This window comes from Felis catus, chromosome C1 (genome assembly GCF_018350175.1).
Source record: "Felis catus isolate Fca126 chromosome C1, F.catus_Fca126_mat1.0, whole genome shotgun sequence".
In the NCBI taxonomy this organism is placed as follows: Eukaryota; Metazoa; Chordata; class Mammalia; order Carnivora; family Felidae; genus Felis; species Felis catus.
Genome location: NC_058375.1, coordinates 148,822,534 through 148,840,437, shown reverse-complemented (window position 1 = coordinate 148,840,437; position 17,904 = coordinate 148,822,534). Strand labels below are relative to the sequence as shown.

The 17,904-nt window shown below is 35.2% G+C and overlaps 1 protein-coding gene across 26 annotated transcripts in view; it reads left to right on the top strand.

Moving 5' to 3' along the window:
* The window catches only part of BAZ2B (bromodomain adjacent to zinc finger domain 2B), a 500,560-nt gene that overhangs the window by 385,096 nt on the left and 97,560 nt on the right, over positions 1-17,904 (top strand). For all 26 annotated transcript variants that reach the window (XM_023259353.2, XM_023259354.2, XM_023259351.2 and 23 more), the window contains 6 exons: positions 498-752; positions 1,492-1,706; positions 2,637-2,711; positions 3,770-4,013; positions 10,876-10,938; positions 11,941-12,085. In XM_023259353.2, coding sequence (XP_023115121.1) covers positions 498-752; positions 1,492-1,706; positions 2,637-2,711; positions 3,770-4,013; positions 10,876-10,938; positions 11,941-12,085 — 997 coding nt within the window. The remainder of the gene's footprint in view (positions 1-497; positions 753-1,491; positions 1,707-2,636; positions 2,712-3,769; positions 4,014-10,875; positions 10,939-11,940; positions 12,086-17,904) is intronic.

Below are 17,904 nucleotides of genomic sequence, written 5' to 3'. Positions count from 1 at the left end.
GGGGGAGGGGCAGAGAGAGAGAGAGAGAGAGAGAGAATCCCCAGGTAGGCTCAATGCTTTCAGCACAGATGCGGGGTTAAAACCCATGAATCATGAGATCATGACCTAAGCCATGATCAAGAGTAAGTTGCTTAACCGACTGAGCCACCCAGGCACCCCCAAATTGTTCCTTATGTTATCTAATTTTTGCTCCAGCTATATAAACTATGTTTTATAAATATGTAAGTTAATTAAAGTTAGTGTTCTCTTTTGCAGAAATCTAAGTTCATGTTGAGTTCACCCAAAATTTATTGTTGGTTACTTGCAATCAAGAACCTATCTATACTTAATACCATGGGGTTGTAGAAATGCCCCCAGGGGATTTAAAATCAAGAGGGAAAATCACTGGTATAATACAGGAAAAAGAAAGATAGCAACCTGTTTTACCTCAGAAGATATAAAACCATGGCTTTTAAATTATTTATTATTTATTTTATTTTATTTTATTTTATTTTCAGCCTTTGCCAGATTTGCCTCGTATTCCAGGACTTGTTCTCTCTGGAAGTACATTTTCAGACTGTCTCATGGTGGTGCAGTTCTTACGAAACTTTGGTAAAGTTTTGGGCTTTGATGTGAATATTGATGTTCCAAACCTGAGTGTTCTTCAAGAGGGATTGCTAAATATAGGGGACAGCATGGGTGAAGTACAAGACTTGCTTGTGAGGCTCCTCTCAGCTGCTGTATGTGATCCAGGTCTAATTACAGGATACAAGGTAAAAAAAAACAAAATATAAATTTTTTTAAAATTTGTACTATCCGTGAATTGTTAGCTGGTGTTAGCATATTAGCAGAAGGTTGTATAGACTGATCCAGTTTTTTCCCACATGTCTCACCGAGTTAAATGTAGATTTGCTTCAGGTTAAATTGGTACAAACCTAGAAAAATCTGATTCACAGAACCTAAGGAATATAGATCATTCCCAAATTCCTCTTTTTCTCTAGCTGACAGCAAAAACCAAGTTGACTTAAGGAAATACCCATGTGATATTAAACAAAACAGGATTCATAATTCATAAAGCAATTAGAACTTATGCGTGCTTTCCACAACTATACTGTGTTCTCTCTGAATCACTGTGAATAACTCAGGCTAATCAAAGCATCTACAGACCAGCACATGAAAACTCTGTAGTGCTCAGTGGATACCCAATACATTAAAATTTATCTTAATTTCAACTAAGATACACATTTGATATGTTGTACAGTGAGAAGCTCCCAGATGTGCCTGTTAATTACTCCTCCATTTCCCTATCCATTCAGTATAGCAGGCAATAGAACCCGTGACACCACAGTACTAGTGCTCTGGAACCTACTCCCCACAGCGCTACTGATCGAATGTGAATAAAGTCCTTGTCAGTAATATCTATATCATGTGATATCGATATTTTAAAATCTTACTGTTTTTATGTTACGAATGGCTACGATCAATACTGATAAAAATGCCAAACTTTTATAGGCCAAAACAGCTCTTGGAGAACATTTGCTGAATGTTGGTGTGAACCGAGACAATGTTTCCGAGATCTTGCAGATTTTTATGGAAGCCCATTGTGGACAAACTGAGCTTACGGAAAGCCTGAAAACCAAAGCTTTTCAGGCTCATACTCCAGCACAGAAAGCCTCAGTCTTGGCTTTCCTGATCAATGAACTGGCATGCAGTAAGAGTGTGGTGAGGTAAGCATATACCTAGACTTTTCTGTTGGTGATTCTTTTCTGTTTTGAGTTTGTCTAATCACACAGTAATACAAATTTTCTTACAGAAAGTTTGAAATTACAGAGTAACACAAAGAAAACAATTACAGTTAATCTTACCATTCAGAGATAATTACTGCTAATAATATCTTAATGTATTTCTTTGAAGTCTATTAAAAAATTGGGATCATACTGAATATAGTCTTTGTTTATATAATAAACTATTTTAAACTATATTTAAAAGACTATAAATATAGTCTTTTGTTTATATAATAATTTTGTTAATTATATATGGAAATGTAAAAATGTTTTGTTTTGCTTTTTTAATTTTTGCTCTGGTGCCAGAATCCAGCACCAATGAAAGAATCCAGAATTTTTCTTTTTTTGACATCTTTCAATCATAGATGACTACCTGATTTTCCTTAGTAAGGCATTCCTAGAATTACCTGGCTACTTTTTATTTTATTATGTGCTAATTTAATATTAATAATTTTAGTTTATCAATTTATTTGTGCTTTTTTTTTAAAGTACTTAACCTCATTCAACAGTCAAAGTAAGTTCTCCACTCTCGTATTTCAAGATTTGGTGAATGAATCCATGTTCATCTTGTTCTTGCTATTTGTTATTTACAGATTTAAATATGTTAGTTTTAGTCTTTTACCTTTGTATGAAAAGGATCAATCAAAATATTTTGGAGCCATGCATTTCTACCATTATTGGACATCTTAAGTTTTCTCTATGTCTCTAAGCTATGATAATATATTAATATAATTTTCAATTATTTTTGCCTTCATAGGCAATCATTATTTTTACTAACTGAAAAACTATCAATTTGCTTATTACAAAATCAAATTATCAAAGTGTCACATAATTGATTAATTTATGTCTTCTAATGAATTTTTGCATTGACAGTGAAATTGACAAGAACATTGATTATATGTCAAACCTGAGGAGAGATAAATGGGTAGTAGAAGGTAAACTTCGCAAGTAAGTCCTGTTTTATTAAAATTAGTTTACTGGTTTTCATTTGTACAAATTCCCCTGTAAAACATAGAAATTGCAAAGATAGAATTTGAACTTCATCTAAGAATTAGAAAAGTTACAGCTTAATTAAGATGAGATGTGAAATTAATGAAACTCAGGGTCAGAATTTACAATGGACAAGAGATATAATGAGATTCATTAAGCTCATATTCTTCAAACTTAGAAGACAGTCCATTTATCTTTATTTCAAAGAAGTCAAACAATCACATTTTCTAAGATTGTTGTTGCCATCCGGTTGCTTTTGTCATAAATAGAATCTGTTTGGAACTACTTCTTTTTAAAAATTGCTTTCTAATTAAAGTTTGCTTTTACAGAGCGTCTAACATATCCAAATGTATTCAGCATTAAAACCTAATTAGCCTCCTGCCAGGAAATTATGCAACTTCTATGTTAAAAGGGTAGTTTCTTTGCAGTAATTTGAATTGAAATTTATTCAGTCTGATAGTATGAGATCAGGAATTATCACTTGGCCATTGCTAGAGTTAATCTTTTCAGCCTTCTAAGTTTTATTTTTTTAAATGTGTTCTAATTCCAAAGGGATATCCTGAATAATTCTTGAAAGTTAATATATTCTATAATTTCAGGAAACATATTTGTTAAATTTCCTTAATTCCAATTTTCACTGTCATTGATTTATTCCTTACTGGCAAAAATACCTTATGGTATTTTTATTTAAAACTCATGTTTTTTGGGGCGCCTGGGTGGCGCAGTCGGTTAAGCGTCCGACTTCAGCCAGGTCACGATCTCGCGGTCCGTGAGTTCGAGCCCCGCGTCAGGCTCTGGGCTGACGGCTCAGAGCCTGGAGACTGTTTCTGATTCTGTGTCTCCTTCTCTCTCTGCCCCTCCCCCGTTCATGCTCTGTCTCTCTCTGTCTCAAAAATAAATAAATGTTAAAAAAAAAAAATTAAAAAAAAAATAAAATAAAAATAAAACTCATGTTTTTTAAAAAATACAGAGAGAAGGCTTTTCTTCCATATCATCATTTTTTTTCGTATTTAAAGGCTCAGAATCATTCATGCTAAGAAAACAGGCAAAAGAGACACGTCAGGTGGCATTGATCTTGGAGAAGAACAGCATCCATTGGGCACCCCCACACCAGGACGCAAACGAAGAAGGAAGGGAGGAGACAGTGATTTTGATGATGATGATGACGATGATAGTGATGAACAAGCTGATGAAGATGATGAGGATGAAGAAGATAAAGAAGACAAAAAAGGAAAGAAGACTGATATCTGTGAAGATGAGGTAATCAAATTAGGTTGATTTTAAACTCAACTAATATTGCACAACATATTGGGACAATAACACAGAATTTGGAGTCCAATGGATTTGTGTTCAAACTCCATTTTGACAATTACCGGCCTCAGTTTCTTCCTCTGAAAACTGTATGTTACAATATTCACCTCACACAGTTTTTTGTGATAATCAGGTCGCTATTGAATACAGTGCCTACACATAGAAGGCACTTATACTGAATAAAAGAAGTGAGGTTTTTCTTTTTATATAATGATTTGAGCATTCTCCAGAGAACTAGGCGGATTCTTAATTTCAGGTATTCTCTTTTATCTATTAGCATCATATCTTACATTTGTAAAATTCTTCATGCCTTAAAAGTGTTGTCAGGTTTAGTGAGATTGATATATTTCTTAAATACCAGTTTATTATGTGCCTAGCTCTGGCCACTTTTGACCAAAGATGATTAAGACACTGAAAATCCCCTCTCATTTTATGTTCTCATTGAGGAAGATTTGCAGTAACCAAATGTAATGTGTTAAGTGTTCACTGATTTGATAGCAGTATTTACAATGTACTATACAGTACAAAGGAAGGGCATTTAACCTTTGGAGGACTAAATTCTCACAAAGGCTTTGTGGACTCATTAGCTGAGGCTACAAAGTGGGCTCCATGTTGCCTGGGGAAGAATCTGTAGAAATGTTCCAGGCAGAGAGAACAGCATGAGACAGAAGCCTGAAACCACAACATGCTTTTTTGCTTTAAAGGAATTACAAGTGCTTCAATGGTACTAGACAGGCTCCTATCCAATAGCTGTGAACTAGGCTTTTATACTTTTTTTGGTGATAGGAACCATTGAAGGGTTATAAGTGAAGCAGTTGCATAGTCAGACTTGAGTTTTAAGTGACTATATATAGTGGAATATAGATATAGATTTGGGTAGGGCAAGATCAGAGGTGGGAAGATCAGTCAGGAGATATTGCCATAGTTTAGATGAATTGTGAGGGGGTCTGAAACTAGACCAATGGTAGTTGGGATGAAGAAGGAGGAAAGGACTCAATAAATACTCAGTGGGAAGAATGAGTAGTATTTGAAGATGGGCTGTGTAGATTGACAGAGGGGAAGGATTGATTCCCAACTATCTGGCTTGGGAGACTGCATGATATTGTTGCCATTAACTGAGAGAAATCAGGAGAAGCAGAGTAAATAGATGATAGAGGAGGAGGGGAGGAAGTACAGATAGTTGAAGATAGAAAATGATGGTAGGCTTATTTTAGATATGTTGAATTGGAGGTGCCTATGCAGAACTTGAGAAGTCAGTTGGATTTAAGAATCTGAAGCCCAGGGGTACCTGAATGGCTCAGTCAGTTGAGCATCGGACTCTTCATTTCAGCTCAGGTCATGATCTCACAGTTTGTGGGTTTGAGTCCCATGTCATGAGGAGCCTGCTTGGGATTCTCTCTCTCTCCGTCTCCTCTCTCTGCCTCTTCCTCCTCTCTCTCTCTCTCTCTCTCTCTCTCTCTCTCTCTCTCTCTCTCTTTCTGTCAAATACATCAACTTAAAAAACCTGAAGCCTGAAGAAGTTAGTCTTTAAAATATAGATCTGGGAGTTATTAGCATTTAAACAATAATTTAAAGTCATAAGGTAGATAAGTTTTCACAGGAGGATTGATTTAGTGAAAAGAGTAGTGGACTGAGGTTGGAACCCCAGGGAACGTCAATATTTAAGATCTCACAAGGCTTTTTGCTGAAGAAGGAATAGTCAGTGAGGTAGAAGACTTCTAAAGGGGGTCAAGGATCCCCAAGACCACCTCCAGAATCTGTGATTCAGTAGGAGAGCTCACAGAACTCAGAATCTAGTCATGCTATGCCTATGAATTCTTACAGCAAAAGGAACAAAGCACAACCAGCAAAGAAAAAAGGCCATAGGGCCAAAATCCAGAGAAAACCAGGCTCAAGTTTCTAAAAGTCTTTTCCTAGGGGAGTGACACAGAATGGGCTTAGTTCTTCCAGCAATAAGTTGGGACATACGAGAAATATGTTATATACTAGGGCAGCCCATTAGAGACTTGATGCCCAGTGTTTTTGCCGAGGCCTGTCACATGGGCACCCCCTGCATAGCATGTGCCAAAATTCCAGACTCACAGAAGAAAAGTATGACCCACATTGTTATATCAGTTTAGTGAGCCAGTCTTATCAGAATGAAGGAAACCCTTCAAAATCCAAGTTCCCAGACACCAAGGGCCAAACTTGTGAGCATCCTTTCAAAGGATAGCAGGCAGACCCATAATGTTAACTCTTTTCTAGTCATGTAGTAATAAAAGCCCAGAAAATTAAGCATTTCAAAAAGGAGGGAGTGATAAACAGTGTTAAGGCAGCAGGAATCTAGTGCTGTTAGGACTGAGAGTGTTCTCTGGATTTGGTAACATAGATGCCATTGGTAACCAAAGCCAGCACAGTTTCATTAGAGGAATGGGAGCAGAAGCCAGGCTGTGACTGAGAAAAATTAGAAAGTGAGAAAGTGAATATGACTGCTTTAAGCATTGTGACTTAGCAGAAAGGGTAGTTCCTAAGACCAAGGATTTTTCAGATGTGAAAGACATGAGATAATTTTTGGTTGAAGGGAAGGAGTCAATAAAATGGGATGGGGGGTTGAAGAATAAAGAGAAGAAAATATTTAATGGTGTAAGGTCCCTAAAGATTTTGGAGGGGATTCAGTCAAGGTGGTTGGGCTAGCTTTGAAGAGTTGCCTACAGAAAAGAAGGCAAGGCCATAGAGGTGTGTGTGTGTGTGTGTGTGTGTGTGTGTTTAAGGGAAACTACCATAAGCCACAGAAATGGACATGTATAAGAGGAAGATACAGGTTGAGGTTTACCTTTTACCAGTAAGGAATGCTAGAAATATTGATAAGGCTGTAGAATGGCACTCAAAAAAGAATTTACCATCAACCATTCCTTCTGCCCTCAATGTCAGGAGTATTTAGCTAAGAAAGTCTAGAAAGAACTATTTTCCTTTCCTGCATCAACTAAGTACTGCTGGAGAATTAAAGAAAAAAGACTTAGAGGGATGAATTTATTAATGGAATGTGTGAAAATAATGTCTAATCAAGACCAATGATAAATTACTGAATCAAAATTTTGACTGCATCTGGATAATGTGGAGGAATTAACAAGATGATGTGCTATACAGTTCCCTTAAGTAAAAACAGCATACATGCAAAATGTTTTCATAAATTCTTCTCCATCTTATATTTAAACCAAAATGATAAAAATCACTAGAACAAGCTTTACTTCTTTGAGTACCAATCCGGAAAAGAGACTGCATTGAGATTCCTTGCATAAATCAATTATTTCATAATGTTGTAGTTTTGAAACCACTTGATCGTATGTTTCATGCTGTGACAAATAATGTGAAGGGTATATAATTTGGATATCAGAATTGTAATTACTCAAACAAAAGATACCATTTATGACCAATCTGCTTCATTTGCCAGGTGGAGCTGTCTCCATAGCAGGAATTAAACCTTTCTGACCAATATTAATCACCTTTTCATAGAATTAGTATCACTCTTCAGCACTTAATAGTATAAATTGCTTTACAATGTTAACTCTCATAAATTTTAAAATTCTCTAGTGGGATTTCAGTGTATTCTACTGGGTAGTTATCCCACTAAATTAGAGTTTATTTACAGAAATTATTTGTTTTGTCTAGCTTTCTTTTCTCACATGGAAAATTAACAAACTATCCATTTCTTTTGTCTTTAAAGGAGGATTTAAAAATCATTATTAATTATTTAAAAATCATCATTAATGTTTTTTAGACCAGATGTATTATTTAAAGTAGTACTTTATTTTTTTATGAGTGTTGAATTATAGAGTTAATTAGATAGTAAGTTTTCATTGATCAAAACCCTGGAAAATGTATATCTTGTTATTCATGTGAGAAAACAGTTTAAAAGCTTTTAAAAATAATAAATATTTTAGGACCTAAGAAGCCAAATTAGCATTTCCTTTAAATGATTTGAGAGCTATTCTTTATATTGAAGAACTGGCAGCCACTTATCAATTTCCTATTTAATAAAAGTTTAACTATTTAAGTGAATCTGACTGATAGGCACATTATTCCTCCAAAAACGTATGTGGCCTCTTATTTAAAGTATAGTTCATGTCAGTAGTTATACTCCTTAGAGGATTAATTGCAGAGGCCCACATGACCTCTTTCAGTTAGAAAATCCTGCCCTTGACTAAGTCATAGAAAATCCTGCCTTTTGTCTCAGCTATGATTCCCTTTTCTCACTCTTGATTCCTTCAACACATGGAATATCCCTAATACTTAGATTTGTGTTGAAACCTTTGTGAACTTTAACCTCACATTTTAGGATGTAAGGTTATGTGGACAATTAACCTTCAATATATAGGGACAAATAATGGCCCTCTCTTTGGATAAAAAACCATGGAGAACCATGGCAGGGATAGATTCTGTGTTCTTAATTTTGTCATTGACTTTCTCTCTGGTCTTTCAAGTTCCTTCGTGTCTATTAAAATTATAAGGACTATTAGCCAAAAGCTCCTTTAAGTAAAACTTCAGTAGACAGTTTACTCCCTTTTCATCATAGGAAGAGTCTTAGAAATAGCAGTTAGTTAATTTGGCTGACAGATAGCTACTTCGATGTCTTATTTCAAATACCTATTGATTGAATTGTATTTTTACATAAGCACATTATCAAACATTTATCCTCTGGTCAAAAGATTGATTTAGAATTATATAGATATGTAAATATGTCTCTGAGAGTCAAGATTTAAGGATTTTAGGTTTCTTTTAATCCCAAATAGAAATCCTGTTACTATTAGCACAATTAATATGCCTAAATGCTTCTATAATTTGGTTCACTTGATTTGGATAAGGGGTGGATAAATGATGGGTAATGGTAAAACTAACGTGATTTTCCTTTCACTTCCTTGTATTGGGGAGATAACCATACTGGTCTAGAAATATCTGTTCATGAGTGGTTGGTGACGGTGTACCTTTGTAAAAATGCTTATAGAAAGTGAATATCAAAGTGGTTTTTTTTTTGTCCTAAGATGTATCTGCATCTTCTCATTAAAGTACAATTTTCAGAAAGAAGGAAAGTAACTGTATTTATTTATTAGATGCCAGGAACTATGCCAGTTGTTTCAGATCTGTTTCTTGTTTAGTTCTCACAAAAATCCCATATCACGGATAATGTTATCATCAATTTACAGATTACAGGATAGTCTTTGAAGAGTTAAGTACTTGGCCTACATGAAGTAGTGCAGCTGAGATTCAAAGAAGCACATATACCTTCTATTATTTCATGCTTTTCCTCTCAAACATATAATTTGGGGCAAGTTTTCCTATATTTATTTTCTAGAATGAAAGAAATTCATAGTCACATATATACTTCCCATTTATGAAATTATAGTAGAGATTATTTTTCTTCTAAAAGCTCAATGTGTTCAAAATGTAACATGCCTTCTTTGCTCTAAAAATGACTTGATTAATGGTACTAAGATTTTTGCAGTCCCTAGATGTAAAGCAAACATCATAGTTTACTCCTTCCTTCATCTCCCTCACCCTTCTCTGCCTCCTATCCATGACTTGTCAGGACTTAGCAGTGTTAATTATGTAATGTCTCTTATATCCATTTGCTTTTCTCCTTTTCTATTTCCTTGACCCTAGCAAGGCCCACATTCTCCTTCCCTCTTGAATCATTGCAGGAATCTACTAATGAGATTTAACAGTTCTAGTCCTTTCCCTGCTCTAGGCCATCTCGTAACTGTTATCAGATTAATCTTTATAAAACATAGTTCTGATATTTAATGGCCCTTGAGGGATATCATTGTCCATTGACAAGCATTTACAGCTCTGATAGGTTAGCCCTAAACTCATCCTTTCCTCATCTCCCACCTTATCTCTTGATGGACCTTTGAGGTCATGATATGCCAGACTTTTTCTGGAATGCCCTGCCCTTTTTTCTCTGATCAGTCAATTCCTAAGTATTCTTCAGTAGCTGATTAAAACACAACTTCTTCATTCTTTCTCATTGCCAAGTAGTATTCCATTGTGTATATAAACCACAATTTCTTTATCCATTCATCAATTGATGAACATTTAGGCTCTTTCCATAATCTGGCTATTGTTGAAAGTGCTGCTGTAAACATTGGGGTACAAGTGCCCCTATGCATCAGCACTCCTGTATTCCTTTTGTAGCAACGTGGATGGAACTGGAGAGTGTTATGCTAAGTGAAATAAGTCATACAGAGAAAGACAGATACCATATGTTTTCACTCTTATGTGGACCCTGAGAAACTTAACAGAAGACCATGGGGGAGGGGAAGGAAACAAACAAAAAAGTTAGAGAGGGAGAGAGCCAAAGCATAAGAAACTCTTAAAAACTGAGAATAAACTGAGGGTTGATGGGGGTTGGGAGGGAGGGGAGGGTGGGTGATGGGCATTAAGGAGGGCACCTATTGGGATGAGCACTGAATGTTGTATGGAAACCACTTTGACAATAAATTTCATATTAAAAAAAACACAACTTCTTAGTATAGATTCTAAGTATAGATTCTTAGTATAGATTCCCACTAGAATAAATCTCTCCCTCCCCTGAACTCCATGACTCTTAATCTCTACCTGTCTTGAGAGCCTTATAGCTCCCTACTATTTGGTGGTTTTCATTTTTTAGTGTTAATGTTTTATTTGTCTCCCTACCAGATTATTAATTTATAAAGAACAACAACTGAATCTTACTCATTTCCATATACATATAGAAGACTTTCATTATATATTTGCTGACTGATTGATTAAATAAATCTTAAAAACAGGTAAATGATATGTATTTTGTTATGTATAGGATGAAGGTGACCAAGCAGCAAGTGTTGAAGAGCTAGAAAAACAGATTGAAAAACTGAGTAAAGTAAGCACTTTTCAGATTACAGTTAACATCTTTTTTGCAGTGTTTTAAAGATCCACCTTGTATGGGATTAGTTTTTCTGGCTGCTAACATAAAAATAAGTTTTTTATAAATAAGTAAAATGAGGAGCTCTAGAAACATTCTCACAATTAAACCTTAAAAGTTTAATAACAAGGTTAAAAGCCTAAACTTAACCAGGGCCTATATTCTTCAGCTCTTCATCTAAATACAAAATAGCATAAATGCATTGTTTTATTTCTTGAAAGTAATTGTTTTTAAAATTCAATCAAATGTCATGGTAATAGTTTCAGCATCTTACGTTTTATTCTACATTACTATATTTGTGGATTATATTTGCACTGGATTTATAAATTACATATTTACATACTTATGATTTTAAAAATTCAATTGAAAATTGAATTTCAGTAGTATTAGTGAAGTTTCAAATGGACTTCTGTAAAAAAGATGTATTTTTAAAAGTATTAGTATTATGAGATTAATGTTATGAGATACCTGTATATTATATCAATGTTAGATTCATCCCAAATTTATCCCAAAATTTAGCAATTTGTTGCTTAGGTTTACAGTACGAGTATAAAAATAAGCAAATACAGATACGGTCAATTACATATGTTGTGAGAGTTATTTGTTATACACTATATACTCAATAGAACTGAGCCAGTTTGTTCTGGCCAGTAAAATAGTTGATCACATTGTTTACTACCAAGCTTAAGATTTGCTTTACTATAAGATAACTGGTAAAATAAAACATCTTTTTAATCCATGGTAACAAGACTATTCCAATTACTTTCAAAATAATTACTAACTATATTAAGTGTTACTGAAATTGAAGTCAGGCATAGAATATTTAGCTCTTTTGCTGTCTGTCCCCAGTAGTGAAATTTATCTGCTTAGTAAAGGCATAATAAGTGTAAAGTCACTTTTATATTAATTTTTAAAGCACTTGACACCCATAGCTTAATTATATGCATCATTTTTTAACAGCAACAGAGTCAGTACAGAAGGAAGCTCTTTGACGCTTCTCACTCTTTGCGTTCGATGATGTTTGGCCAGGATCGTTACAGACGCCGGTACTGGATTCTTCCCCAATGTGGGGGGATTTTTGTAGAAGGCATGGAGAGTGGTGAAGGTAGGAACTATTAATCTGTTACAAAATAATATCAAAAACCATACTTTGAAAAACCGTGTTACTTCTTCACTATAGTTTGTGCTTCCACAATCAAATTTGCTTTATGGATAAACAGTGTAAAACCTTGATTCCCCTTCCTTTTGAACTCATGCCTCTTTCACTGATAAATATTTCCTCTGTGTTCATGATTTCTCTTCTGTCACTCTTTCTGACATCACACATAAACTGTTCTTTTCTTACTTAGTGGACAAAGATCTTTCCCTGTATTTTCCTTTATAGCTGCTTCTCTATTTTTTCTCCCTTCCCATTGTCAATTTTTTTAATATGTGGTTTATTCTTTAACCTTTGCAAAAAGTGTCCATCCTGCCAGTATCCCTGGAAATAACTCCCTTAAAGTAAGACCCTTATCATAATCTCATTCATCTTGAAATCTTGTTCATGTCTGAAATTTATGATCACTTCCTTCTCCATTAAACCTTTTTCTTTCTTGAGTTTTGTGTTAAACTACACAATCCTTGATTTTTATTATTTATTTATTTATTTATTTATTTATTTATTTATTTATTTTTACCTTTAGGCTATTTTCTTGCTGTCTCCACTTGTGTTATATTAACTAACTCAGTACCCAGTGCATTTATGTGCTGGATAAATGGTCTTGAAGTGAACTTTTCAGAACTATATGTTTGAGTGTTTCCAAATGTTTGAATTCTGATGGCACTGAGAGTATTATGCCATTGCTTACAAGTTTCAGGATATAGCTATGGTTCCATGGTGATGCATGCAGGCCAAAACTTCTTTTAACACAATTTTTTTTGAATACCCATTTAATGCCAGGCATTTATAGGCACTGCAGGAGGCTGAAAGATAGATAAACCAAAATCCATGCATTGTAATACTTTAACAGTCCAGTGGAAAGAGGGGTTTGATTAATCACAGCGATGTCCAGACCCAAAATTTTATAAAGTAGTTGTTTTAGCAACAACTTTTTAAAATAAAAATCTTTTGCAGGAGGGCAGTTAATAATGCGTGTAAAGTACTTAAAGTTGTGGCTGGCATTTAAGCATTGTTGGCATATAGTAAGCAGTGTTTTACACAGTAATATATTTCCTATGGCTTCAAATTACATGAAGTAAGAGTATAAAATCATGTATTGTAATTATATGTGAAAGTTACCCCTTGCCTTTCCAGGGCAGGAGTTGCTAATGGTATCAGGGAGGGTACATGGAAGCTTCAATTGCATTGTACTTGTTTTTAAAAATTGATGTAGATGGGTCAGCCTGTTGATTCAACAGAATAGTGTGATGGGTTCCTTTTTTAACTGTCAACATAAAATATTTTAAAATAAAAATATTTTAAGCATGGAAAAAATAGTAATAAGTAAGTGGGACTACATTGGTCTAAAAAGTTATTGCACTGCAAAGGAAACCATCAGCAAAATGAACAGGTAATCTACTGACTGGGAGAAGATATTTATAAATCATATATCTGATAAGGTACCAATAACCAAAATATGTAAAGAACTCATATGACTCAAAGCAGAAAAATGACCTGATTTAAAAATGGGCAGAAGATCTGAAGAGACATTTTTCCAGAGAAAACATACAGATGGCCAAAAGGCATATGGAAAGTGCTCAACATCACTAATCATCAGAGAAGTGCAAATCAAAACTGCAATGAGATCTCACCTCACACCTGTTAGAATGGCTAGTATCAAGAAGACAAGAAATAACAGATGTTGGTGACAATGTGAAAAAAAGGGAACCTTATGCACTATTGGTAGAGATGTAAATTGGTGCAGCCACAATGGAAGAGAATATGAGGGGTCTTCAAAAAATTAAAAATGGAACTACCATATGATGTAGCAATTCCACTTCTGGGTATTTATCCAAAGAAAATGAAAACACTAACTCAAAAAGATATATCCACCCCCATTTCACTGCAGCATTATTCACAGTAGCCAAGATATAGAAACAACCTAAGTGTCCATCAGTGAATGAATGGATAAAGATGGTAGGGTCTACATACACACACACACACACACACACACACACACACACACACACCTCATGTAGAATATTACCCAGCCATAAAAAAGAATAAAATCTTGCTATTTGCCACAAGATAGATAAAACCTTGAGGACATTATGCTAAGTGGAATAAATCAGAGAAAGACAAATACCATATGATCTGTCTTATATGTGTAATCTAAAAAAATAATAAAAGGAAAAGAAAACCAAGGTTATAGATACAAAGAACAGATTGGTGGTTGCCAGAGGTTAGGGGGAGGGGTGGAAGAAATTAGTTAACTGAGATTTTATTTTTGTTTTTGTTTTTGTTTAAATAAATTGTTTAAAATTTTACAAATCTTATGCAGAACCCCAATATCTAACAAAACCAGAATTGTTCTGGTTGATGTATTTGGGGAACTCCTAGCCTTTACAGTTAGACCTATATCCTATACACTTGTTTTTCATTCCAGGGGTGGCCCCAGAGGCAACTCTAAGAAAAGTTAGGACTTTGCAAACCAGAGAGTGAATGAAGTTGGAGGTAGTCAAAGGAATAAACACAAAGTGCTTTAAAATACTCAAACCAGGAAAATGTTATATAGCCTACTTTAATAATTTACAATTTTTGACATACATGGCCATTTCTGGCACTACACTGTGAGGTCTTGAAGGCAGAGAGTAATATAGGCAGGGGAACTATGCTAAAATAAATAATCTGGAGCAAAGTACACATTGGATTGAGGAGAAAGGGGGCAGAGAAATCAGTCGTGGGATCACTCTAGTAGCCTAGAAAAAAAGTAGGGAGGCTCTAAGCTCAAGTACAAACAAGAAACATGGGAAGACCATGATATCTTTTTTTTTAATGTTTATTTCTTTTTGAGAGAGAGAGTGATAGGGAGGGGCAGAAAGAGAGGAGGACAGAGGATCCCAAGACAGCTCTGTGCTGACAGCAGGGAGCCCAATGTGGGGCTTGAACTCACAAACCGTGAAATCATGACCTGAACTGAAGTCCAATGCTTAACCACCCGGGTGCCCCCAGAGTGTGATATCTTGAAGGTAGAATTGCTATAAGAAAGATTGAATGTGATGTAAGAAAAATGAAATCAGAGAAAAATTGGATGAATTAATCCTTAATAGAAAAATTGTGATATTGGGGTGCCTCGGTGGCTCAGTCCATTGAGTGTCCGACTTCGATTCATGTCATGATCTCGCAGTTCTTGGGCTCGGGCCCCGCGTTGAGCTCTGTGCCGACAGCTTGGAGCCTGGAGCTGCTTTGGATTCTGTGTGTCCCTCTTTCTCTCTGCCACTTCCCCACTCTCACTCTGACTCTCTCTCTCAAAAATAAATAATAAACATTTAAAAATTAAAAAAAAAAAGAAAAATTGTGATATTTTAAACTGAATCAGAAAAGTCAAGAGGAGGATCTTGTTAAGTATGAAATTAAGTAAAAGTTTTAGTGTAGAAATCTATTTTTTTATTTAAGTATAATTAACATAGTGTTTTTAGTTTCAGGTGTACAATATAATGATTCAACAATTCTATAAATTACTCAGTGCCCATTAAAATAAGTGTACCCTTAATCCCCTTTATTTCATCCATCCCCCAACCCACCTCCACTCTGGCAACCACCAGTTTGTTCTTTGTATTTAAGAGTCTAGGTTTGTTTGTTTGTCTGTTTTTTCCTTTGTTCTTTTTTTTTTTTTTTTTTTGATTCTTAAATTCCACATATGAGTGAAACCCTATGGAATTTGTCTTTCTCTGACTTATTTCACCTAGCATTGTACCTTCTAGGCCCACCCATGTTGTTACAAATGGCAAATTTTCATTCTTTTTTAATTTTAATTGTAATGTTTTTTTTGAGAGAGAGAGACAGAGCACAAGCAGGGGAGGAGCAGAGAGAGAAAGAGAGAGACACACAGAATCTGAAGCAGGCTCCAGGCTTTGAGCTGTCAGCACAGAGCCTGATGTGGGGCTCAAACTCATGAACCGTGAGATCATGACCTGAGCCAAAGTCAGACACTTAACTCGACTGAGCCAACCAGGCGCCCTAGATTTCATTCTTTTTTATGGCTGAGTAATATTCCTGTGTGTGTGTGTGTGTGTGTGTGTGTGTGTGTGTGTGTATGTGTGTGTGTGCGTGTGCACATGCATGTGCACATGCGTATGTATGCATAGCTCATCTTCTTGTCCATCCACATCTTCTTGTCCATTCATCTATTGAAGGACACATGGATTGCTTCCATATCTAGGCTATTAAAAATAATGCTTCATGTAAAAGAATGAAACCGGACCACTTTCTTAGACCATACATGAAAATAAATTCAAAATGGATTAAAGACCTAAATGTGAGACTGGAAACCATTAAAATCCTAAAGGAGAACACAGTCAGTAACCTCTTTGACATCAGCTTTGACATCAGCTTTGGCAACTTCTTACTAGATATGTCTCCTGAGGCAAGGGAAACAAAAGCAAAAGTAAACTATTGGGACTTCTTCAAAATAAAAAGCTGCATGGTGAAGGAAACAATCAACAAAACTAAAAGGCAACCTACAGAATGGAGAAGATGTTTGCAAATGACAGATCTGATAAAGGATTATTATACAAAATATATAAAGAACTTATAAAGCTCAACACTCAAAAAACAAATAATCCAATTTAAAAATAGGCAGAAGACATAAATAGACATTTTTCCAAAGAAGACATACAGATGGCAGATAATGAAAAGATGCTCAGCATCACTCATCGTTAGAGAAATGCAAATCAAAACTACAATGAGCTATCACCTCACACCTGTCAGAATGGCTAAAATTAACAAGAAACAAGTATTGGCAAGGATGTGGACAAAGGGGAACCCTCTTACACTGTTGCTGGGAATGCAAACTGGTACAGCCACTGTTAAAAACAGTATGGAGGTTCCTCAGAAAGTTAAAAATAAAACCACTGTGCAATCCAACAACTGCACTACTAAATATTTACCCAAAGAATACAAAAATACTAATTCGAAGGGATACATGTACCCTGATGTTTATAGCAGCATTATCTACAATAACTAATTTATGGAAAGAGTCCAGGTGCCCATCAACTGATATATATATCACTTCTTTATACATACACACACAAAATGGAATATTAGTCATACGAAAGAATGAAATCTTGCCATTTGCAATGATATGGATGGAGCTAGAGAGTATTATGCTGAGCAAAATAAGTCAGAGAAAGACAAATACCATTCACTCTTATGTGGAATTTAAGAAACAAAACAAACGACCATGGGGGTGGGGGGGGGAGAGAAGCGAACTAAGAAACAAACTCTTAACTATAGAGAACAAACTGATGGTTACCAGAGGGAGGTGGTTAGGGAGGTTGGGTTAACTAGTGATGGGGATTTAGGTGTGCACTTGTGATGAGCACCAGCTGTTGTATGTAAGTGTTGAATCACTAAATTATACACGTGAAACTAATATTACACTGTATGTTAACTAACTGGAATTTTTTTAAAAAACTTTAAAAAATGCTGCAATAAACATAAAGGTGCATATATCTTTAGAGATTTAATTTAAAATTATAAAATTACAGAAAAAAATATTGTAAAATTGTGAGTCACTGAGGTGCACAGCCTTGGTGAAGCTTAAGAGCAATAAAGTGCCCCATGACTGACTTGACCTTAGCTACAAGAATCAAATGAGAACCTTAAAAAATCACAAAACCTGAGCCCTACCCCAGACCAATTACATATTGTTCGATTTGACTAAGGTCCACATTAATCTCAGTCACCTGAGCTTGTAAAGTTGAAGTTATCTAGGATGTCCGCTT